The sequence below is a fragment of the Netta rufina genome (genome assembly GCF_964035555.1).
Source record: "Netta rufina genome assembly, chromosome: 1".
Taxonomy (NCBI): domain Eukaryota; kingdom Metazoa; phylum Chordata; class Aves; order Anseriformes; family Anatidae; genus Netta; species Netta rufina.
Window position 1 is genome coordinate 131227368 of NC_140123.1, and position 19906 is coordinate 131247273.

General features: G+C 40.1%; 2 protein-coding genes across 2 annotated transcripts in view; one reads left to right on the forward strand and one right to left on the reverse strand.

Annotated features, from left to right (window-relative positions):
* IRAG2 (inositol 1,4,5-triphosphate receptor associated 2) overlaps positions 1-15376 on the forward strand; it is a gene marked incomplete at its 5' end in the record, with an annotated part of 38437 nt that extends 23061 nt beyond the window's left edge. Inside the window, 18 exons of the mRNA XM_084302209.1 lie at positions 781-928; positions 1750-1831; positions 4948-4994; positions 5083-5147; positions 5271-5384; positions 7517-7599; positions 7730-7802; positions 8572-8626; positions 8713-8740; positions 9347-9487; positions 9625-9759; positions 11169-11316; positions 12236-12279; positions 12949-13026; positions 13133-13197; positions 13614-13715; positions 13886-13990; positions 14962-15376. Coding sequence (XP_084158335.1) covers positions 781-928; positions 1750-1831; positions 4948-4994; positions 5083-5147; positions 5271-5384; positions 7517-7599; positions 7730-7802; positions 8572-8626; positions 8713-8740; positions 9347-9487; positions 9625-9759; positions 11169-11316; positions 12236-12279; positions 12949-13026; positions 13133-13197; positions 13614-13715; positions 13886-13990; positions 14962-15205 — 1757 coding nt within the window. The 3' untranslated portion in view covers positions 15206-15376. The remainder of the gene's footprint in view (positions 1-780; positions 929-1749; positions 1832-4947; positions 4995-5082; positions 5148-5270; positions 5385-7516; positions 7600-7729; positions 7803-8571; positions 8627-8712; positions 8741-9346; positions 9488-9624; positions 9760-11168; positions 11317-12235; positions 12280-12948; positions 13027-13132; positions 13198-13613; positions 13716-13885; positions 13991-14961) is intronic.
* Positions 15377-15649: 273 nt separating this feature from the next.
* The window catches only part of DNAI7 (dynein axonemal intermediate chain 7), a gene marked incomplete at its 3' end in the record, with an annotated part of 52174 nt that continues 47917 nt past the window's right edge, over positions 15650-19906 (reverse strand). Inside the window, exons 14-18 of the mRNA XM_084303537.1 lie at positions 18963-19107; positions 18025-18236; positions 17203-17370; positions 16889-17006; positions 15650-15915 (exon numbers count right to left, since the gene is read on the reverse strand). Of these exons, the coding sequence (XP_084159663.1) occupies positions 15650-15915; positions 16889-17006; positions 17203-17370; positions 18025-18236; positions 18963-19107 (909 nt within the window). The remainder of the gene's footprint in view (positions 15916-16888; positions 17007-17202; positions 17371-18024; positions 18237-18962; positions 19108-19906) is intronic.

A 19906-nucleotide genomic window follows, 5' to 3' on the forward strand; every position in this document is an offset into this window, starting at 1 on the left:
AAATCATGTAGTCAGGTATACTCCTGACAAAGTACTTGCAAGTGTGAATTGACAGGGCTTGAGTTGTTTTCCCCATTCATCCTCTTGGCTGGAATACAATGTGGTGTAGTAACTGATGCCCTGCTACTGAGCTAGGGCCAATCCTGGTTTAAAAACCTGGGTGAGTAACAGCTTTTAAGAATTGTGTAATAGTATACACTTCTCCTGTGTATATTAGGCTATTTGTACTTCCCCACAATTCCACTGTGCTGCAGAGTTCATTTGGTATTTTATAAACAACGTGTTTCTTCCGCTGTGTACAACACAATGACTCTTCTTGTACAAGCTATAAAATACTCAGATGTAATCCTGTGCCATACTGGGGAGAAATGGAAGAAGAATTTGTTTGACTGCATGTGCTATCTCAGTGTAGTTACAGCTTGCAGTAATATTGTGATCCAGCCACAAATAAGGCAGGTATTTGCATCTTGCACCAATCAAATATTAATACAGAAAAGATCACAGTAAACAATCTATTTCCTGCTGTCCTCTGTCAGACAATGCTTCACTAGACCAGTACTGTCCTATGAAGAAGTTTCTATAACTTTTTTCTCCATGTACAAAAATATGTGAAGCCCACCTAGCCTCTTTCATAGCAAGATGAAAGGTGTCTTATTTTAAATCATTATTAAGTTGGTCTGCTAAATGACTATCTTAGTCATTTAAGGCAATATTTGACTCTTAGGTCTATGTCCAGCTTTTCCTATGACCACTGCTCTTCACACTTTTCTCTTTCAACAGATGCTCTGACCTTGGAGACCTCGGTACCAGATAACTCTCCTGTGCCCAGCTGGAATCCCCCGTGCAGACAGTGCTCTAGCAGCTGCACATTTGAAAGCTGTGATCTGGGTCACACGTCTGCTTCGGATGTGACATCAGTAGAGTGCAAGTAAGATGGCAAAAAACATCTCTTCATGGTGAAGGGTGGAAGAATCCATGGGATTTAGCAGGTCCTGGGGGATGATGTATCCCCAGAACATACTGAGTTCAATAGTAGGGCATCTCTTAAGAAACAGTGGACACTCAGTGCTCAGCTAATGGCATTTTGGGTGTAACACTTTGGACCTTTTCACAAGAGTAATATTAGAACTCTTCACTGAAACGCTGCTATGACCACCAGCTAAGCACAGTGATGGTGTTCCTGTTTGATATTTGGAAAACTGAGGTATGAGGTAGGTGTTCTTGTGTCTATTTTCAGTATTTAACTTATGATTGACACTCTCACTTAAGAGCCAAAATGCTGTTGGTTTTGAGGAGTCAATTTTTTGGCAGAGTTTAGAGCAGGAATTCTGAGATCTTGCCTATCAAGCTGCCTCCTTAGATGTTTCAAACAGATTGAACAGTGTAAGGCTATGAAAGTTAGCTAACTATTGTCAGTGAATATTTAAGAAGAAAGATAAGGATATTCCTGAAGATGCAGAGGCAGGCAGCCTGCAGCAAAAGGCTTAGTAGTTCTTGAAGCTTTTTGCCACTTTTTTTTTCCCCCTTTTTTCTAGAGAAGTGCAGTGTGGAGGAGGCTAGGAGAAGGACAGGTGGTGGTTCTTGCTGTCTGGGGGAGGAGGGGTTGATGTTTGTGATGAATCTCTCTCTGAGAGACCGGCTGTCTGTCTCTACAGATAGTGGTGGCTTTGGTTGTTATGTGCTTAAGGAAAACAGGCTATATATCTCACTGTTGTTTGGGCAATATGCAAATAAAATGTGTATTGCCAGGTGGAAAATATACTCTGCTGATAACTATACTGATGCAGACCTTCCTGTTTCCATTACAATGATGGACTCTTCACTTACTGAGGTGAGTGCTGTCTCTGACACCCCAGACATGGTTTTGAATGGGTTCAAGTAATTATGCCTTATAAATACCCTTAAGATCCAGACTGGGCAGCTGTAAACCAGTGTTGTAATCAAGCTGGCATCAGTCAGCAGGGTGCTGTGACAGCTTGTTTTCTGTGGGGCACTCCCTTCTACTTGGGCCCAACCCTGGAATATTGTAGGGATGGACCTAAATGTCTTGATGTTCATGTGCAGCTGGGTCATGCTTTTAGCTGGGGAGTATTTTTTTTATTTATTTTTTAATGGTTTCAAGGCTTAAGCAAGTGTTATTTCTGCAGTAATACTCAGTTTTGCTAGGGAAGTCTGAGTGACTTCACTTACCCACCTGTAATTAATCACGGGATGTTTTAGTTGTGAATGCTGCCTTTCTTTGCACTTTCTCCCACAGCTACCATGTAACAGCTGAAAAATAGCATCTTTGCAGTGCATGAGACCTTCCCTCAGCTGCGTGCTCAGATATGCCTTCATGGTTGTATTGAATCCAGCATCTATCAGAGCACTCCCTCCCACAGCTCAAGCTGTCAATCAGCTTTTTCATGGCAGCAGCCTGATGAGCCCCAGCTCAGTGCACTCAGCTGTGCTTTGTGCACGGCACTGTAATACTCGCTGCCGAAATCCAAACCTCAGCCCCACAGGCATGGTTTTATAACGAGCTTTACAAATGCCAGCGTTGGTGGTGGTGATGGAAGGATATTGGTCTGCTATTTTGATGAACCTGGGAACAAACCACGCAACACCAGTGAGCAACCCTACCCTGGGTGCTGTGCATCCCAGTGATGACTTGAGGCAGAAAGTGCAGTCAAGGTAGAAAGTTATGAGGGGTGGGGAATGCCCATGGTTTCAGCCTGCTTTTTGGCTGCAGTAGAGGAGGTGAGGAATTCCCTCACTTGTGCTGCTGCTACTTAAATTACCTTAAAGAGGATAATCCCAAGGGAGGCTCTTGCTTTATCCAGCCCTTCTTGGAAATGACAGCCTCTCAAAGTTGTTTGAAACATCTGTGCTTAATGAAGCACTAATGAAGCTCTGGAGCTTCCTGTGAATCCAGCTGGATTCACAAGTGTCACTTTCTTTGTTTTTATACACACACACACACACACACAAATATAAAAACTGAATATTCTAGAGGGGAAAAATGAAAACATTAAAGCTTTTCCCCAAAGAAAAAGGTAAAGGAATTGTATCCAGTATCTGTTCCTAAAAACTGTGACGTGCAGCAAAATTTGAATATCCTCGTTTAATAGGAAAAGTATCCCTAGGGTTTTTTATTTGCACAGTGGTTGCAGGTGTGTTTGATCAGAGTGAGCCCTTCAGCATGTAAGTAACTTGAGTTTTTCTGTTAGAGTTGTCATTGTAGGTGTTCAGGGGCTATTAAATAAAGGAGTTCTTGTGATGCCAGATGAATATTGGGCTTCTTATGCTTGTTTTGATTTTATGAAAGTCTTGTAGTTCAAAAACTAGAAGAAAGGTCTCCAAAATATTAATGCTTTTTCATGGAGTTTATATAAGATTGTGGTCAGAACTTACCTGCTGTGGTAGAGGATCTTTAGATTGTTTTGCTAATTCAAGGGATGGAGGTGGAAAGTGATCATGATTCTAATGCAGGATCTTCACCATTATAATCTTTTTATTAGGAAGAAGAACCATTCTCTAATGCTCTGCAAAATCCTATTTTATTAGGAAATGTAGCAAGTGTTTTATAGTTTTTCCTCTTTAAGTTTACCTGTGCAATCCTAATGTGAACAGCTAGTATGGATTTTTTTTAAATGGAATTGAGGATTTTGCTTCATTGCAAACAGGAAATCATTGGCCATGCGTCACCTGGGGAGGGAGGAGGCATGTAGAACAACGCATTGCTTTGGTCGCTTCCAGATGGCATATGTTTTCTGGGTAGGGTGGTGTGTGCATGTGTTTTAACTGTCCTCCAGGTTTCTTTTAGCTTCATTCCAACATACTACTCACCTTTCACCTTCTCATTCCCTGTTACTCCTGTAGACCTAATGTCCTGGACAAGACAAATACTATGTTTTACTTCCTTAAGCTTAAAAGAGAATTCAAATATGAATAAAAATAGCCTGGATTTGCTTTGGAGGAAACATTGGCTGGCTTGGGGCATAGACTCTGCAATGGCAGTCAAGCTCTGTGGAGGAAAAAGATCAAGTCCTTACTGATGCTGGGAGCAGCCAATGCTGTACAGAGCCCCCAGGGGCTTGGCCATCTGCTGTTCAGCAACAGCTTGTTCTCTACTGTGCAAGCACCCCTTTCTGGGGTCCTCCAAGGATGTTTAAGGGAAACAGGAAGATAACAGATACCTCTAGGTGATCACTTGCTGATGGGGTTTTTCTGTTCCCAACACCACTTGTGTAGTGCTCTTGGGATTTGTAGGGAGCTATCCAAAGCTGGATGGTTCCACACCTCCTCTGCCTGAAGAAAAGGTTATTTCTCATTCCTCTGTGCTACTTTCATGAAAAGGAGGCCTGAAGCCTTCTGAAAAGCCTAGGTAGTTGTTATATATCATCATGAAAACAAGCGTCACTCCAAAATGAGCTCTAGAATGCACAACAGAACAGGCAGGCTTCCACAGGCAGGTTTTCTGCATTCCAAATCATCTGCTCAGTAAAGTTGTTAAAAGTAATGCTTTTATCTACCTAAATGAGTCGGATGTCTATAGCTGAGTGAAGTTCTGTGCACTTTATGACCTCAGAAAATGGATGTAACCTGATGCACGGCATTAGGACAGCAAGGTGGTACAGTAATACCATCTTCAGTACTATACTTCAGTCATTTGAAAACAGGTTGGAAGCAAAACATGAAGTCAGGAACCAAAATATATCTCTAAATGTGATACTCCTGAGGTAAGACTTCTGCAGAAAGTTATCACTCTTAATGATGATATGGCAAGCTGCGTGTTATATGTACAGGTGGCTATAGACTAGCAGATGAATCTGCAGCCACTTATCATCCAGTTCTCTGCTAATTCAGGTACAGCTGCAGTAATTATTAAAAACTTTGACATAATTTTTTTTCTATGTGTGGGGCAACCCTTTTGTCTAACACTAACCTTTCTCTCTTTCTGTTAAGATGGACCGTGCAGAGCCATCAATACCAGTCAGCTCGATCCCGTCCAGGTCAGGTTTTGGGGGGAAAGGAGGATGATGTCTTTAATGTAGTTATATAATATGGATCAATATTTGAAAAATAATTTTCTGTTGACAGTGATCACTTAACTTCACCCCAAGAAGTTCCTACATCCTCTTCAGAAAGCACTGTGCCAGTAACAGGTAAGCCCTTAAACTGGAGTACAGACAGGTAAACTTCTTGTGCTGAAAGTCTCAAAACAGATGCGCTGAAGTCTGCATTTAATGAACAGTAAGTGCCCTGTCTTCTGTTGTCTGATGTTCTAGGCTGTCTTGTTATGGAGGAAAAGCCACCCAAGCACTCATGTGCAAAAGAGGAAGTTGTGCCAACTTCCGCAGCAATGGAGAAAAACAATAAGGATCCTGCTGGTTCTGTATCAGGTACGGTAACTGCTGCAGCCACGCTGGCATTCACGCAGTGAGGAAACAGCTTGCTTCCAGTGCATCTTTGATGTGAGGAAGCTGAGTAAGAAAAATAACTTGATGTTTGCAACAACAGACATTCACAACTTGCTTTCACCTGCAAGCGCTCTAAACTTTCCCCAGAACTAAGCAGGAATAAGGTCTATCTGGTTGTAGAAGGCAGGTGGCCTTATAGTGCTGCAAGAAGTAAACATGAAACAACTTAGTGACATCATGATGCTTGCTCAGCTGGCAGAACACTGTGTGGGTACTAAACCCCATGCAATTTTTAGGAGGAGAAAGATGATCTCTTTCATGGTTCTAAAAAGTTTGACACATAACTGGATTAAACAATGTTTTTCTCTTTCAAAACTGAAGCTCAGAGCACGAGAAGATGGGGTGGGTCAGGAGGAGAGATGGGGACAGGGCCTTTGTGTACAATCCTGCCTTAACTCTATAGTCACAAACATCCAGAAAAATTATTCTTACCAGATCTGATGGTGCTTATTTCACTTATAAACTAAAAGCAAAACAAAACTAAACTGTGTGTGTACAGTGTATTTAAGCTATTTTTTAAAAAGTTGATCTGAATAAGCAGCACAGAATACATGAGTGTGCTTGCTTGTAGTTATTTTTTAACCTTTACCTAAATACGATATCTCTTTTTGCTGTTGTCTTTTGGTTTTCTTTATTTAGTAGTCTTCCTGAAATCTAATTTAGTCCCCTCACTTAAATATATTTTCTTTCAACTGATTTGCCTCTGCAGTTAATTTTCATATCTGGTGTAGGTGCCTTTGACAAGGAGGAAACAGATATGCAAAACAGATCAAAAAGAGTCCAAATAGCTTTAGCTTTAAAGTCTGAGATCCTGCTGCTTGTTGTACATCACCTCCAAATAGAAAGCCTTTCTAGCATTAGAATGGAGACACTGATGAATCTCACCTGTGGTTTTTAATAATACCACACCATGTCTTCTGAAGGTGCTTGGGAGCCAAGTCAGATACTTAGGGCTGCTGCAAAAAGTCAGCAGGGACAAAAGGCAGACTAAGCAGAGGATGTTGTCAATGTGAAGGTTGAAAAGAGAAAGCACTTCAGATGTGAAACTTTTTTTTTTTACTTGTGCCGTTTCTTTGGCTTGCATCTGTGTGTATGTGTGCATGACTATGTAAATGGAAAGGAAAAAAACCTAGATATTTTAAAAGGTATAAATAGCTACCAGAGTTACTGCTGCACATAAAATTAATGTAATTCTGAGATTTTCATCAGTTTCTTAAAAAAAATAAAATAAAATAAAATTAATCCCTTTTTAATAGCTGTCATTCTGTAGTTTACTTTTTGAATGTTTTAAACTTCTGGATTGTGGTTGTTACAAGTTTGTGTTGTATTTGAGCTGGCATCATCAACTCTCAAACTTACCAATTCTGGCAAAGAGTTCGTTTGTTGGCTCTATCATCAGTCCGCTAGTTCATTTTTAGGTACGAAGGACAGTCCAAGTGTCAGGATGTTTGAAGTTTATGGGCTCCTGAAATACCACAACTGTGTGCATTTCATGATCTGGTTATGCTCAGGATACAGTAATAGTAGCTGATGTAGCATGTTGTGAAACATCAGATCAAGTCTGATCTTTTGCAAAGAGGAGAATTATAAACGATCATCCCATCTGCTATTAATTTGTGCATGTGATTTTTTTTTTTGCTACCTACCTTTTTGCTACCTTGCCAATAGACATCAAAATATTCATTATAATTGGTCTCTCTAAATAACAAATTCCTGCTGGTAGCAAATTGAGATTCACTTAGCTGAGAGAATATTACTGTTACTTTTGTGGCTTCACTTAGAACAACTACTATCAGAAGAATGTCTCACAAATGTGTAGCACTTCTTACTGTGACTTACTATTTTCAAGCCAAAGATAATGTACTATCACGTTCCTTCCTTAATACCTTTACAGCATGCTTTACCTGCCTCTCCTTAATGTCCTCTACTGGCATTTGCTACAGTTTTTCATTTGTTTTTGGTTTTTGACCTGTTGGTCAATGGCTAGTACTCTGAGTGTGTTGGAGGCTTGTTTTGCTTTTATTACACTTGTTTTCTGGAATGTTTCCTCCCAGGGCCTGATCTAATCAAGAAAGAATTCAGCCCTGTGGTAGAAGAACACAAAACCTCACTGCAAAATCTTTTAAAGAAAGACCCGGTAAGAATTCTAGTGACACTGAAATGTCAAACTGCTTTGACTGAGCAGTGACTACCAGAGGAGGGCGCGGGCCCCACTGCTGTTTTTGTGGCTGTTGCTTTACTGCAACTACTCTCTGACTTCCTTTTAGGAGATGGGCCTGGAAAAGGAAACTAATAAAGAGCAGAGTGAGGTAACACCAGCCATAGTTCCCAGCAGGAAAGGTAAGAGTTTGCTGTTGAATTAATCTGCATAACTTACTGGAGTGCAGACCTTGGTCACTTGTGCCAACAGCTGTGTAAACAGCTGTAGAGAGCTGCCTGGACTACACCAATTATTATGTGGGGTTTTTGTTTTAAGGGGTAGTAGCTGCGGTTAAAAAATCAGAATGGGCTAGCGGTGGACAAAAGGAAGATGTTATCAAGCAAAAACCTGCTTCTGATTTCTGCAGATACTGATCTAACTCAGTCTTCCTCTAGACAGAATTTCTTAGAAGTTGCAAAGCAGCTAGGCTATTTGAAACTGGCATGCATGTCCTCCCCAAAGATTTATAAAGCAGCACCCCTTACACTAACTGGAGTTTTGGGTAAAATGGTATAGATAAGCTGGACAATGTTTCTGCTAATCTGTGCTTAGACACCTCCACTTTTGTGGTCACCTGACCTTTTGCTTTTGGAGTTGAGTAAAAGCTAGTGATGTAAGTCATGTAACATCCTGGGGGATGAACCTATGGGCTGAGGACTTGCACCAAAGCCTAGAATTAACCATTCCCATACTAATAAGATACTAGTTGAAGCTGACTAAACAGCTAACTTCTGTGGCTCTGTGCAAGAGTGCTTTCCAGTCTCAGCTGGCATTCTAACCCCAATGTACTGAGGTACACAGTGCTTTTATCAGCAAGAGCTGGAAACCTTAGCCATGGCTGCTGTTAGAGCTTTAAATGCTTTCAGAAACCATTTTTGGTCTGAGAACTTTTTTTTTTCTTCTTCTCAGGGAGCTCACCCATTGCAGGTGGCATTAAAGGGGATAAAACAAAGCAAAATGAGCTGTAAGTGTTTTGTCTTTCAGTGATCACCTGCAGGTATGAATTTAGAGCTACAATCTGTTACATGGTTGTTTCTTCTTATCCTACAGTGATTCGCCTAATGAGAAAGAGGTGGAAGTAAGTCTCAACTGCTTGTATCCTTAGATATCATGGACAACAGCAAGATCTTGTAGATAGCCATCACTAATATTTTGTTCTATCTAAAAAGAATGCCAATGAGTAGCTCAAATTGGATGTATTTCTGTAAATTGGCTTTTGAAATCTTTCTAAACCCTCTTGGCATAAACAATATGTTTCCATATTCAACAAACTATTGAAGGGACAAGATAAGGTAGAAATCTGTAAAGCTGAACAAAACATTCGCTGCAAATTAAATGTTTGTAAGTGTTGAGGAACATAGCTGTGACCTCCTCCCAGGCAGAGTGTGCAGGTTTAAGACTTTTTTTTCTCTCCCAAAGGACACAGATAACATACTGCATGCTGCCAGGATATTACTTGTTCTGGTTGCAGGTTATTTCCCCCCACCACTACAGATGGGAGGACTGTCTTTAGGGAAAGGACTGTCTTTGGGGAAGCAAGCTATGTTTGCTTCTCTTCTGTATCTCTCCTGTAGCTTTGTTCATGGGGCATATTCCCAAATGTCACTTCAATATACAGATCTACTTAAAAAAAAAAAGTCTGCATCACTTGGATTATTCTGAAATCTGTTCTTCTCCACAACAGGCTGAATTTCTGAGACTGTCTCTAGGTTTTAAATGTGACTTGTTTACCTTGGACAAGAGGGTGAGGCTTGAAGAAAGATCCCGCGACTTGGCTGAAGAGAACTTGAAAAAGGAGATAACAAATGCTCTAAAGATGTTAGAGGTTAGTGTAAGCTGAGACTGTTGGATGCTAATCTTGAGACTGTGTGAGCCTGAACACAGCCCCTCAGTGCCATCACTTGAGTTTGCCCTTCTTACTAATAGATCATATTTGTTTTTCTTACCAATGTGCCTCTTTAGGCTTTAGTTCCTTTGTGTGAAGAAGATAACCAAGCACAAGAAATTATTAAGAAGCTGCAGAAAAGCTTGCAGTTCCTTAGCCAGTATGCAGCCCGAGTTGCCAGCAGAGCAGAGATGTTGGGAGCTATTAATCAGGTAACACTATGTACATGTGTCTTATACAAAAGCTTCTAGATGTTAAGGAATAGCACTACCTGTTTGCTAGGCTTCTGATTCCAGATCTAAATGTGTGAATGTCATGCATGTGAAGCAAACTGATACAGTTTAGTCCTAGCTCTCTCTTCTCACGTCTCTGCTTGCATTATCATTATGACAAATCCCAGGCATTGTAAGAGCAGCTACATTGCACTAGCACTGTGCAAAAACACAACCAAAAATGTGGTGCTGATTTAAAAAAAAAAAAAAAAAAAAAAGGCAGCGTAGGGCTGTATACAGTAGAGTGTACAAGAATAGGATGTGGTAATGATTGTCTTTATACTGTAATGGTAAATCCCTGCCTTATGGAAAGGATTTTAACAGGGCTTTGGACAAGGCTTATATGCTAAACCTATGCAAGTTGACAAATATCTACTCAAATGCTATGTGTAGTAGTATAATGCTGAAGAATAGTATGAATCTTTCTTGACAATAAGTACTAGTAAATGTGGGTGCCTGTTGAGGCTGTAGATCAGAGAAAGTTAATGAGGAGTTGTAACGATTCAGAAAATGTTCTGAACTATGTTAGGGTGAGGGGGATCACTGAAGAAATGAGACCTGCATAACTTGGGCATGGGATCATTGAATGGTTTGGGTTGGAAGGGACCTTACAGATCACCTAGTTCCAACCCCCCTGCCATGGGCATGGACACCTCCCACCAGACCAGGTTGCCCAAAGCCCTATCCAGCCTGGCCTTGAACACCTCCAGGGATGGGGCATCCACAGCTTCTCTGGGCAGCCCATGCCAATGCCTCACCACTCTCTCAGTGAATTGTTTTTCCTTATGTCTGACGTAAAACTACCCTTTTAGGGTAGATTTAAAACAATTTCCCCTTGTCCTAAGAGAGTTTAAACTATCACTACACCCCCTGACAAAGAGTCCCTCCCCAGCTTTCCTGTAGGCCCCCTTTAGGCACTGGAAGGCTGCTGTAAGGTCTCTCTGGAGCCTTCTCTTCTCCAGGCTGAACAATCCAAACTCCCTCAGCCTGTCTTCAGAGAAGAGGTGCTCCAGCCCCTTGATCATCTTTGTGGTCCTCCTCCGGACTTGTTCGAACAGGTCCATGCCCTTCTTGTGCTGGGGGCCCCAGAGCTGAACACAGGGCTCCAGCTGGGGTCTCAAAAGAGCAGAGCAGAGGGGAGGATCACCTCCCTTGCCCTGCTGGCCACACTGTTTTTGATGAGATGAGAGATGGTGAAACTTAGCAAGTATGATGCAAAATCCTTTCACTTTAATCCACAATGATGTAAGATGACAGTAGATGGTCAAGGGGAAAAAAACTGCATCATGTTTAGATTAAGATGTTCCTCAGACACTTTTTTTTTCCTACTGCTGCTCTCTTCCTTTTAGGAGAGCCGTGTCAGCAAGGCTGTGGAAGTAATGATTCAACATGTGGAAAACCTGAAGCGCATGTACACAAAAGAGCACGCAGAACTTGAGGAGCTGAAACAGGTCCTGCTCCAGAATGAGAGATCATTTAGCTCTCTTGGAGATCGAGGTAACCTAAGCAAAGCTGCTTAGCCTTTCCATGGCTGGCCAGGGGCCAGACAGACCCTTAGCTAATTAAAGGTCAACACTTTAGGTGGAGAGGTTATACAGCTGATGCACCTCCTTTCCTAAAATCAAAGGAAGAAATGGCAATATGCTAACAATATGGAAACAATTGTAAACTCTGTGTAAACTGCCAGGAATCTTGGGACAGGGTGAAAACATTACAAGTATGCAGCTTTCAGAAAAAGTGCGTTGCATTTGGTGGTGATGATCTTACTTCTTTCAAGTAGAATATTTGGGTGTTCACTCACACTGGAGCATTCCCAGTAGCTATTTCTAAGTAGCTGAATTTTGACTGTTCTTTACAGATGCTTTCTGCTCTTTTTCTGAGTATGAATCACAGACTCCGTAAGTGCAGGTGCTCTGAATTTCCCCCTTTACACAGATGGTACGGTGGTCAGGTTTTCAGACAGTGTTGTGCACTTACGGCTTTTCCAGGACAAGTATTAAAATCTAAAAAAAATAATAAAAAAAAAAATAAATAAAAAAATGGAGCATGTATTTTATAAGTGGAAAGGGCAGTCTTACTTGTGCACTAGTAAAATTTTCTCAGGAGCCTTCTAAATTACAGGCTGCTCTTTCCTTTTTGGCTACAAGCTGTTGACTGTAAGAGATTAACCTAAAACAGGACGTTTGACTTTGATCTTTGATAATGGTTGAATTTGATCCCTGTAGAGGATGTATGATGTGTGAATGTTAACAACTTATCTAATGAAATAGAGAGCTTTTATCCCCTTAAGTCTCATTTCTGCTTTCTGGGAGCAATTTGAGCTCTCTGCTGAACTAACGCAAAAAGTCAGACCTCTAGTTCCAACTAAAGCTCATTACATTCTTGTAAACCTTTCTGATGTTCAATCTCTTCACAGACGAATCTACAAATAAAAAGCTATCCAATTCCTTTAACTTCAAGGTATGGCCCTTAAAGGTTAATGTGAAATTTCAAATGTGTTAAGCGTCTGTGTGTGGTTTCCTTTGCCTTGTCATGTGCTGGTGCTCTGATGCATGCATGACTTAGTGGTTTTCTGTCTCAGATATTGGCTGATGTCATCAGACACGAGGATATATGTTCAATTGACCCTCCTCCCAGCCTGAGGGAACTGCATGTGGTCCCATTTATGGTAGATGAGGTGTTCACAGAAGCTGAAATGGCTCTGCGTTCTTGTAGTGGTTAAAAACTGTTGTTCACATGTGGTTCTTTCATTGGGCTTACAGAAGAAGGGTTTAGCAGAGAGATGAAAAAATAGATGGGAGAAATTCATATTGACTGTAGGAACTCCTGTGAGGGTCATTAGGAGAATTTAGACATATTCAGTTCTGGTATTTTGCTGGAAGCTGTGTATCCAGCTTCACTTTAGATGCCTGGGGAAGTAGGAGGACCAATTACTGTGGAAAGATGCTGCTTTTAAAAGTGTATGGTTTGGGCTGTGCTTATGATTCAACTCTTCTCTCTGTGTCACTTCAAGCTAAGCAACAACTTCTAGTTTCTATACAGTTCATACAACAACAGATGGTGTTTGTGTGCTCAGTGAGTAATCCAGTCATTCCCTGATAGAGCCAGTAATGCCTTTTATTTGTGTAGCCACCATCATCCCTACGAAGAGTTAGCATTGCAACAGTGCCTAGGAGTGCTGGAAATGCAGGTGTTGGGTTACCGCTGGTAAGTAAGGGTTCCCAGACATTGAGGTGCTTCACCCTTCTCATAACTGGCTGGGTTTTGGTGGGAAAAGGCAAATGCAGTAAAGTGGCTTAAACTTCTTCTCTAGGCCCAACTACAAGAAACTGATGGAGATGAATGGAGTGATAAACTCAACAGGAGATCAAGCAGCTGGTAAAGTTACTTGGCTTTTCTTTGAATAGGGTTAAACATTTTTCAGCTCAAACTGTGCCTGTATTGAGCATCTTGAGGCATAATATTATTAGGCTACATCTTTCATGTTAGTTCCCCGTGCTTCAATACAGAAACAAGCCTTTGTGACTAAACGTTACAGCTTCCCTTTTAATTAAGGGTTGAGAAACTAGAAGAAAAATTACCTTGACTGTCTTGCATTAGAAATCAAATCTAAAAACTAGGCAGCTGACACTGATGGATGTAGTTTAAAATAATAATAAAAAAAAAAATCAGGCGACTAATTTTGAAGCTTATTTATCTGTGTCCCAACCAAATGAGTAAGCTGTTGCAGAATTTCTAATTTCATGCTGGGTATCTGGGGGAAAAGTAAACCAAATGTGTTTCAAATATGACAGGGGCCGACTAGGAGCAAAGCAAAATGAGAAGCGTCCTTCACTACAGCGATTCATTAGCACGTATTCCTGGGCAGAGTATGAGAATGAACATTCGGAAACAAAGTAAGTTGAAGAGAAACATCCTCCAAGGTATGCGTGCAGGGTTTGTTTATTTTCAATGAACTCTTCACCTGTCACTAACCTGATCAGGGCTATAAAGTGAAGGCAGGGCGAGCTCTGTGAAATCAAATGCTTGATAGAAAAGCTTTCAAACTGTTGATGCTTGCTTACAGAAACGAGCAGTCAGAATTGCCTGCTGAAGTGCAAGAAGAAACATCAAGAAAGGAAAGCGTCTCTGAAACAGGAAACTGTCCATCAAAATGGAACCTGGAGACAGCGTAAGTATTCCCCAAAATGGTCATGAGGTAAAGTAGTGGTTGGACATGGGAAGAGGAACCAAAGCTGTAGCTTATGGCTTGGTTGTTAATCCTGACTTTTGAAACAAACCAGCCAGGAATGAGTAATATAAAGTGCCAGAGGCTCACCCCACCAGGGAGTCATAACTAACCTTAAGTAGTGAGTCCTGTGCAATGCTTAACAGCAGCTTTGACACAAACTGAGGGACAAGTAGTTATCAAGATTAACAGGGTCATTGCAGCTAACTTCTCTGGATCTCACAGGTCAAAAGAGTGCTGTCCTAAAGAAGCATCCCCTGCAAGCCCCTAAACTGCCCTACAGAAAAGGGGTTATACAATTTATCTGCAGAGAATGCATGTTCTGCATTGATACCCTATGCTAAACCTACACTTTAAGTATTCCCAATCAAAGGGGAGATGAGACAGTTACACGCTAGTATGTAAAACTGAAAAGATGGCAAGAAAAATATACTTTCTTCCTACTGTTTGACAAAGGATAGAGGTACCAATTTTGTGAGAGGTTTAAAGTTTGGCTATTAGGCAGAAGCCTTTCCTCACCTAACTTCACAGAAGGCACCAAAGCCCTAGAAAACAAAGCTTTAAGCCAGTACTTTTAGTGTTTTTCTATAAGCACGATGAATTCTTCACAATCTGCAAGGTAGTATTTGTGAATCCTCTTCAGACATATGGTGCGATATAGGGAGCGTGGCTGCTTGAACAGGGCTTATGGGTCAAGTCCATCACCTAAACAGCTTATCAAAAACTAGTTAACTGAAGTCTGTGAAATGCAAGCTATCACTGTACATAGCTCCCAATGCGTCAGCTACCTTGTCACTTCTGATCGTTGTTTGTTATAAGCTTTGGTTTGTTTTGTTTTTGGGGTAAGGGTGGGGAGAGGGGTTCCTATTTTTGAAGAAAGATGGAACTACTACATGACTTACTCTTTTCTACAGGTGCAACTTAGTGTCATCATGGGCATCCCATTTCAAGACTTCCTTTTCCAACGCTAACAAAACTCTCTGGGTTTCTGTTTCCATCCTGGTACTGCTTGCTGCTTTTACAAGCTTCCTCACTGGGTTGTCTCTTCAAAGACCAGCAGATGCAGCACCTGTCGGCACTGGGGACTCCTGGACTTCACTACAGCAACTGTTGTGGCCGTATACAGGACTTCAACACAATGGACCACCCCCAGTATAACAAAGGTTCTGAATTTTGTAAAGTTATCCTTCTGAGTTCTGGTTGACAGTATGAGAAGCTGAGATACTGTATTTAAGGTTACATGTTTAAGTTGGTTTGTTTGGGTTGTGGGTGTTAGCGGGGGATTTTTTTTAAGTGTGACTTGAAATTGAGAAAATATTTTTTCCTTATTCTGACAGAAGTTCTTTTCAAGTACCTAAGAGTGTCTTAATTCCATTCAGATATAGAATAAAACAGTTAGTGATTTTGAACATAGCTAACAGTAGGCATGACTAAATGGTCCAGCCACAAGAGAATAAATAACTTATTTTAACAGAAATAAGATGGTTACACTTTAGTCATTAAACCTGTTCCAATAATTTGAATAGAAAACGATTAAAGACTTAAAATGTAACTTTATTGAAAGCTTTTGATAATAAAGTTTTAAAGGAAAGCATGCAGTATTTATGAGTATGTTAAAACTCTTGTAGCAAGGAGCAGCTGAAATACAACATCAATAAACAGGAAGTTAGCTGTACTCACTCTATCAATTGCTTCTTTGCTGGCAAAGTCTTTAAGCATATGGTAGAGTGTGGAGTGAAATTCAGAATCTTCTTCTAGCTCTTTTGAAAACGCTTCACTGGTTTCTGTGATCTTGAGTTTCAGGGCTCTCTGACCATTAAACATGTAAAGAGACCAGTCTTTGACAAAATCATCTTTAAGATGCTCACCTACCTAGTGCAGAAAAAAAATGGGCTGTAAGATGAAGTCCATGACACTGACAAAGAACAAATTCTAGTATAAAATTCTAAGTTCTAGTGTACTTACGAGTGTAATACAGGGAAAAAAAAAAAAAAAAAAAAAAAAAAACAACAAAGCATTGCTTTGAACTGTTAAAATAGTATTACATTTTTAAGTAAATGTGTGTGTACCATGTATCAAAATCTTCATCTTGTTTGCCTCTATAAAATGCAAGGTTGGTCACTCTAGCTTTCTTGCTGTTCCTGACTCATATGAAAAGAATAGCTAGGTGCAACAGGCATCATACACTTTACTTCTTCCTGCTGGGATTAAGAACTGGGCTAAACATTTGCATTTGTGTTAAAGTCTTAGTCTAACTCAAGATCTCTCAAGATTTCAGCAGTATGGTATGTTCTATATCCACAGTCATAACTGGGAGTATTACAGTGTCTGGGAGAAGTTTTAACCACATTTTTAAGTTTACAGAGGGAAACTTATCAACTCAAGTTGCTTATTCCCTTCTTTACAGTACAGAACAACTGAAAACACACACAAAGCCAAGAAGAAACTTCTAGATGGTAATTGAGGTGGCTTTTGAGAGCCCCGTAGTAAGCTACTTGCTGAAAAATCAGCATCCACCTGTGTCATCCCAGCTTCAGCTAGAGCCTCAATATCTGACCTGTCAGCTATACATCTTAGCACATTAGCAAGTATCTTTGTTACTGAAACTTACATTTGTGAGGAATGGGCTTGAGGTGTGAAGCAGTGGAGAAGTAGGCACTGAAGTTTTGCTAAACAAAATACTATTATGTGAAACAGTCACCCCGAATCTTAACTGCTGCACTAAGCATTAGGTCAGAGCCTGAAGATTGTTTGAAATGAGCATAAATGAGGAAAGTTATTTGTCTTTTCTGTGATATCCTTCTGTACTGGTTGGTCTCTAGACATTTGGTCTAAAGCTACAAACCTTGAACACTACTTGATCTTGACCCGCTTCTAGATTCCATTTGCTCCAGCCAAAAGCAAAAGCGGATGCAACCAGGGCCATCTGTTGGTATGCCCTAACTTCTGTTAGGGGAGCCTGTAATGCAAAAGTACAGTTAGAAGATATGCATCCACTAAATCTCTGCTTTATATGAAGGTAAGAAAAAGCTTGTTTTAAGCAGAATCCACTGGCTAAGCTGCAAGGACACTCATCCTCATTCTGTACAATAGGTCCTCATACAAGAAAATGTTGCCTCCCTGAGAAAGTTTGGGGGGGGGGGAAGCCCACTCACCTTCTTGTTCACAGAGACGTATTTATATGAATACTCTCCTGGGAAAATATTCACACCAGCCTCCTTCAAAACTTTTCTTAAGGTGATGGGACATATCCATTTTCCTGTCAGGTGAGAAAGCACATCCTTCTCTTCCACTGTGACTGCAGCCACCATACACTGATTACCCTGTTGTATAAACCAATCAAAGCATCTTACTGATGACTAAAGCTATTTTTGGCTTCAGGTATCAATGACGTATTTGCTCCTTTTCTATTCTGGATATTACCTATATTAGCTATCATCCTCGTCTTTAAACATTCACAGATCTTGTAGGAAGCCATTTTACTGTTGTATTTCAGAACTGACACTGGTTTACTGGTCCACAATTATGATCACACTGTCGTTTTAGTAACAGATATTGATTTATATGACAAGGAAGATATGCACAATCACGCATAACTTGGTATTGGTTCTTTCTAACGGTTCAAAAAAGCAGGTTGCTTGAAATGCTCAGTTCTTTTTGTGCAGTTTTGCAGTAAGAGAGAGCAATACTTCTCACATGCCAGTGAAGCAGCTGACTAGCAAAGTAGTATCAATATCAAAGAACTTAACGGAATGTTGCAGAACAGATGCTTTCTTTTGACCAATTCACAGAAAAAATAAATCACCAATAATATTGGTGTTTACATTAGAGCTTGGAGTAGTTCCTTCCTTATTTTCAATAGCAAAGGAGTGAGATTCAAGTTGCTCTTGTGGAACCATCCCACGTTCTTAAGAAAGGACAGTGACAATTCTGTTTTTTAAAAAACAAACTACCAATGTTTTAAGAAAAAATAGTACCTTAATTTGTATCTGAACTTCTGCAAAGACTGTAGTAACTGTAAGTAGTGCTTCATTTATACCAATAGGCCGCAATTCCCATGCCTGATATGGCATGTTGAGATGAACGTTCTGGAGAAGTGCTATTGTATGAAAGGCACCCATCTCAAAAGTGATACTTTTCTGTGTTTCATATGTTATGTTGCTGATGCCATCAGTTCTCCACTGTTGGCCTTTACAAGAGATGCAAAAAGAAAAAACATATACATAAAGTTTCTGCCTGTAATATGTACTGGTGAAGAATTAGTAAAAGATATCCTAGGTAAACTGATATTCAGAGTTGGATAAGATAAAGCACAAAGTAAAGAGAATTCATTTAAGGCAAAAACCTTCTCTCCTTTAAGTACAAAATTAGACTAATTCTGATGTGAAAGCTCGCTAAGCTCAAAAGAAAGTTATGTTAGTATTTGTATCTTTTTTTAATGTAGGATATAGCACTCTTCAACCTTATTTCCAACAGTAACTTGAAACATTGAACTATCTTAAGTTCTATTACCTTTAATGACGTAACATCAGAGGTAATGTATACTTTTTTTTTTAACATTTAATATTTTGAGGTAATATGACTACATGTAGTTAGGGGGTAATTTAGCTCAAAGTGTACTTCATAGGACTTTGCTGTATCAAAATGTCATTTGTGGTATACAGTTCACTACTACACCCATTAATATGAAAGAAAAAAAAGTTAGTGAAAATCCTCGAGCAGTCCCTGATTACATATGATGCAGAATCAAACCAGAAAACAAAACAAAAAACACACAAATTAGTTAAGGGAGTTTTGTGTAAACTATTTCTTGGCTGTGAATTGGCTCTTTTCTTAACTGATAACTTTCTGAAATATTTGAAATTATGTATCAAGTCCATTAGTCAAACGAAATACATTTATCTTAAGTTGGTACCTGCAGGATCCCATCGGGCTATCACAGGTTCCTCGCAATAGATCACGTTGTCAGAAAGCCTAAGCGTTATCTGTATTGGTGGATATGGGGTATCGTCAGACTCTTCTGGGGGATATCTGTATGCCTCTAAGCCACTGTCAAGTAACTTTAGCAAAATGCAAAAGGGACGAACAAAAACACTTATTAGAAAATGCAGTAGCCTGAATTTGTTTTTTAAATCCACCTAGTTACCTGTGGAGTTTCCTAACATACAATTTAAAATTTACTAGTTGAAATTGTTGGCTAACATGGCCCACTTCCAAAAAAGATTTTTCTTACATCTTCCTGCTAAAGTATTTTGCTTTACTTTTAACAAGCATTAACGTGAAACCCCCTAATATAGAAATCAGCACAAGGTCTGCTGCAGTAAACGTTTCCCTTCATGGGAACTATACCACTGAAGACAGTATTCAAGGTAAGTACCAATGGGCAGTTGAACCCTTTGCATGCTGTCTGTGGCACTTTTCAGGCAGCACCACAAAGTTAAGTGGAATCATTCCTTAATAGATTCACGGTACTCAAAGTAAACAAGAGCACTTCACAGGCAAGAAGAGATACAGCTCCAATTTGCTTGCACAGTGTCAAAGATAATGAAAGAAGTCAAACTCAATTGGTAAGGCAGGTCTCTGCATGTGGCTAGAAAGGAAGATCCCATACTTCTTAATCTGCTCACAGTCCTGCTTTCTTAGTCTGTATGTGAATTTCACTTATTAATGGTTTTCAATCTCACAATAAAAACTGTGACATAGGTTAATGCTGCATAAGGCACCACAAGTAGGAGAACTATGATGTGTTTTCTATAGACCATCTATACCTTGCAGAGCCCAGAACTGAGTGGGCAATAATTTTGTTACCATACTTCCTTAAATGTACTTTTCATAGACCAAAAAAAAAAAAAAAAAAAG